General features: G+C 40.9%; 1 protein-coding gene across 1 annotated transcript in view; it reads right to left on the bottom strand.

Annotated features, from left to right (window-relative positions):
* LOC123968550 (sorcin-like) overlaps positions 1–4,484 on the bottom strand; it is a 19,798-nt gene that overhangs the window by 1,097 nt on the left and 14,217 nt on the right. Inside the window, exons 5-7 of the mRNA XM_046045384.1 lie at positions 1,607–1,754; positions 1,210–1,323; positions 974–1,032 (exon numbers count right to left, since the gene is read on the bottom strand). Coding sequence (XP_045901340.1) covers positions 974–1,032; positions 1,210–1,323; positions 1,607–1,754 — 321 coding nt within the window. The remainder of the gene's footprint in view (positions 1–973; positions 1,033–1,209; positions 1,324–1,606; positions 1,755–4,484) is intronic.

Here is a 4,484-nt window from a genome sequence, read left to right as displayed (position 1 = left end):
AAATGTAAAACATGGGCATGTGAAAAAGTGTGAGAGGAGAGAGAGAGAGAGAGAGAGAGAGAGAGAGAGAGAGAGAGAGAGAGAGAGAGAGAGAGAGAGAGAGAGACACACATATCCAGTGTTATTGTACAACTAACAATCATCACCCACCTGGCGGTCTTGTCTTGGCTCTGAGTCGTCTACTACGCAGTTTATCAGAAGAGAGAAAACACCAGAGGGTCCAACAACACTGTTTAAAGCTGCACTGATAGATTGGTGGGGATTTTTTGGACATTTCACTTAAAGTTGTTAAGGCGAGTGTTTTTGTCAGCTGGAGTCCAACATTCACTCTGCTTTTAGCTATGGTTTGATCTCCACCAACTCCTGAGAAAAATATCAGTCTCTACCTGTTTCTGTCTGCCGTTTGTTTCTGGGCAGGTAGTGTCAGTAGCTTTATCTTCTATCAGCGGCCAAAAACACTCTGCTTTTAAATGTTTTATTAGAGAAAGTGTTTGAAACCAATGCCTAAAATTGTTGTGTGTCAAGTGTTACTGTATTATGGATTGAATTAAAGTGAAAATTAATGATTGCCCTTTGATAGGGGCCCCCGGATCCACCTTAAGACCCCTCAGTTTCCCTGACCCCACTTTGAGAACCACAGGTCTACAGTATGGATCTCTGACAGCTACAGTTAATTTCTGTCTGAAGTGATAAATCTATCACTGAATTCTGTGGTTAGATACTGTCGGTCTGTTAGCTAGCTTACCACAGAATACGCTAGAACAACCGTCACCATGTTGCCATCATCATCAGTGACGTTGCAGACTGAGCCTGCTGGTAGTTACCTGACTAAACATTTGTTCTAGATAATTGACTCTGGAGCTCAGGAGCTTCAGTTCAACCAGCCGGTTCTCATGTGCAGTGATGACAGACTCAGATGTTCTTGGTAGCAGAAGCAAAATTAAAGCTTTGGAAAACGTGACAGGAAACTTACGTCATCATACTGAAATGTGGCATTGCCAGTTTGAGTTGTGTCTCTCCTTCGGAACTGGTCTGAAATACACACACACACACACACACATTTAAACATCATTCAGAAAATAATAAAGAAGTAGAAGAGTAGCTGCCAGTGTTAGTTGTTGTTGTTGTTAATGTTTGAGTAGTGGAGTTTATTTTCCTTTTTCTTTTTTAATGCTGTCTCAGATTTCATGCTTTCCTCAGCCCACTCACCGGTCAGCGCTCTGAGTCTTACACAACAGCTCATGAAATCATCAAAGGTGATTCTGCTGTTTGTGCTGTAGCGTCCCATGATGCTTTTCATGGCCTGAGGACTCAGATTATAACCTGCAGAGGAACACATACAAAATTAAATAGATGGCATTGGCATCTTACGATGAGAAAACTCACCTGACATTTGCTTCAGAGTGACTCCCAGCCAGTAGAACAGTCAAATGTGCTCAAACCATGATAGTTTATATATGTACACTGGCCATTTCACAATGTTTATTCCTAATTTTCCACCTTTTCTTGCCGTTTCACCAAGGTTATGAGAGATTTAGGACAAACTAACATGAATGTATAAAGCTACAAAAATGTCTGACAGGCGGTTTTGTTAGTTTGCTCGTACCCATGGAGTTGAGGGCAACCTGCAGCTCAGGGCCCTCCACCGTCCCACTGCGGTCCCGATCATAGGATGCGAAGGTGTTCCTCCAGCCGCTCAGAACCTGCCACAGTTCCTTGAACTCATTAAAACCCATGGTGCCGGTCATGTCCCTCTGAGACAACGCAATCAAGTCAAGGACCCATCACATACATACAAATGCCTCTATACTCACAAGATGGGAAGCTTTCCATGGGGATAGCTACATGATAAGAAACTTTCATTTTACTTACTAATACAATAAAGTGTTTACTATACACTAAAGCAGGGGCCGGCAAATAAGTCTGGCATCAGGCCAAATGTTTTTCAAGCCGTTACATGGCAGGCCAGAATATGGTAAATTTTAACACCTTAAATGCCTACGTGCATGTTTAGCTCAGTCGGTGGGAGTGTTGTATGATCGATCCCAACATACGCCGGATATTTTTCCCACCCTTGTTAAACAAATTGATTGAAAGGACACTATTGCACATGCTCACGATAAAGCATTTGCTGCAGTGTGTGTGTCCCGGCGTTTGATCCGCATACATAAACCAAAGTACCCTTATTTTAATTTCTCTGAGGAAATTCAGGGGAATCCAATCACACTTTAACAGACGGCTTTTTCAGAGGTGTGTCACACCGGCCAGAAACTCTTTTGAATGCCCTACAAGTAAAGTACTAGAGTACTACTAAGTAAAAGCCCTCAATAAACTCAACATAAAGCAATGCTGCAAAAAACGTTTCACTTTTATTTAGTAGGCACAATCAGTTAAGAGGATTATAGCATTATAGACATTACTGACTGTTTTGTACAGGCAGTAGATAATAATATTAAACATAGGCTGTGTCCGAAATCACCCACTACTCACTATATAGTGGACTATATATAGTGGACTATATAGTGCTGTCCGAACGTATAGTGATAATTATTATACCCTATATAGTCCACTCACTGTATCCCAGAATGCATTTTGAAATGTAGTGTACAGCCGATGCTCACTAACCAAGAACTACAGTATATACCATCATGCATTGCGCAGACAGAAAAATCAGTCCACCAACTGATTGTCCGACGGCAATGACGTAATTAACGCCACCAAAATAATGATCACAGTAGCGTGTGTTTTCGTTTTCGTTATGTGGGTGAGCTTACTATGCAGTCCTCCACATCCAACTCCCTACATAGTGGGAAGGGTGTAGTGAATGAGTGGGGATTTTGGACACAGCCTTAGACTTTGGAAAGCTTGAGTTAGTTAAACCTAAGAAGGAGATGTGCTTTATTTCCATTGTGCACTGCATTGTGGGATAACAGTGTGTTAACACTCAAAAATGAAGTAAACTTAATTTGCATACCAACATCTTTGACAGTACTTCATTGTTTAATTTTTTAAGCGTGATCTGCATTTTGGAACCCAGCACAAAATACACAGACGTGGAGAATATTTTGGGTACGTTGTGTGCGTCTATTTCTCCTGGTTTCAGTGAACAAAGGGAATTCTTCATCCTTAAACGTGTGCACTGTAGCTGGTGAGAAAATGTTTCTGTGGTCTGTGACAGATAAGTAAGGTTAGCCTCTTTTGGAAATGAAAGAAGTGATAAAAGGAACTTGACTTGCGGAGCCTCCGGTCATTCAGTGTCTGCAGTTTCATGCGGAGGGTGTTTACCACTGGTGTTAGCCAGTGATTTATTCTTTTCAGTCTTGTTTTGGGGCAGCAGAGTGCTGAGGTGGCTCCAGCCTCCATTTCAGCTCTGTTCCTTTAAATCTTCCTATTTTTCTCTGGATTACTGTCTCTCCGCCATTTCAACTCTCTGACGTTAGGGACACTGCGTGCAATAGTATGGACATTGTCATCGAATATTGTTAATTAACCATATACAGTTACCTGTACCTCAGATTTGATAGTGTTTATACTCTACTTCTCATACATTTCTGTGGTTCTTAACTGTATATTTTTGACATCGTGAATATCTTGGATTTGTACCTTAGCATTCATCAGATGATATTTTAATGAATAGAAGTTTGAATTTTAATTGTGTACATTTGTTTTTTGGCACCTTATTGATAATCTTCATTGTTTACAGGTGCTGGTCATATAATTAGAATATCATCAAAAAGTTGATTTATTTCAGTAATTCCATTCAAAAAGTGAAACTTGTATGATGTATACATTCACTCCACACAGACTGATATATTTCAAGTGTTCATTCCTTTTAATTTTGATATTTATATTTATTATAACTGACAACTAATGAAAACCCCAAAATCAGTATCTCAGAAAATTAGAATATTGTGAAAATGTTCAATATTGAAGACACCTGGTGCCACACTCTAATCAGCTAGTTAACTCAAAACACCTGCAAAGGCCTTTAAATGGTCTCTCAGTCTAGTTCTGTAGGCTACACAATCATGGGGAAGACTGCTGACTTGACAGCAGTCCAAAAGACGACCATTGACACCTTGCACAAGGAGGACAAGACACAAAAGGTCATTGCTAAAGAGGCTGGCTGTTCACAGAGCTCTGTGTCCAAGCACATTAATAGAGAGGCGAAGGGAAGGAAAAGAGTGGTAGAAAAAAGTGTACAAGCAATAGGGATAACCGCACCCTGGAGAGGATTGTGAAACAAAACCCATTCAAAAATGTGGGGGAGATTCAAAGAGTGGACTGCAGCTGGAGTCAGTGCTTCAAGAACCACCACGCACAGACGTATGCAAGACATGGGTTTCAGCTGTCGCATTCCTTGCTGCTGAGTGGTCCAAAGTTATGTTCTCTGATGAAAGTAAATTTTGCATTTCCTTTGGAAATCAAGGTCCCAGAGTCTGGAGGAAGAGAGGAGAGGCACAGAATCCACGTTGCTTGAAGTC

The sequence above is a fragment of the Micropterus dolomieu genome, linkage group LG03 (genome assembly GCF_021292245.1).
Source record: "Micropterus dolomieu isolate WLL.071019.BEF.003 ecotype Adirondacks linkage group LG03, ASM2129224v1, whole genome shotgun sequence".
NCBI classification, from domain to species: domain Eukaryota; kingdom Metazoa; phylum Chordata; class Actinopteri; order Centrarchiformes; family Centrarchidae; genus Micropterus; species Micropterus dolomieu.
Note: the sequence above shows the minus strand (reverse complement) of the source record. Positions and strands in the feature narration are given on the sequence as shown.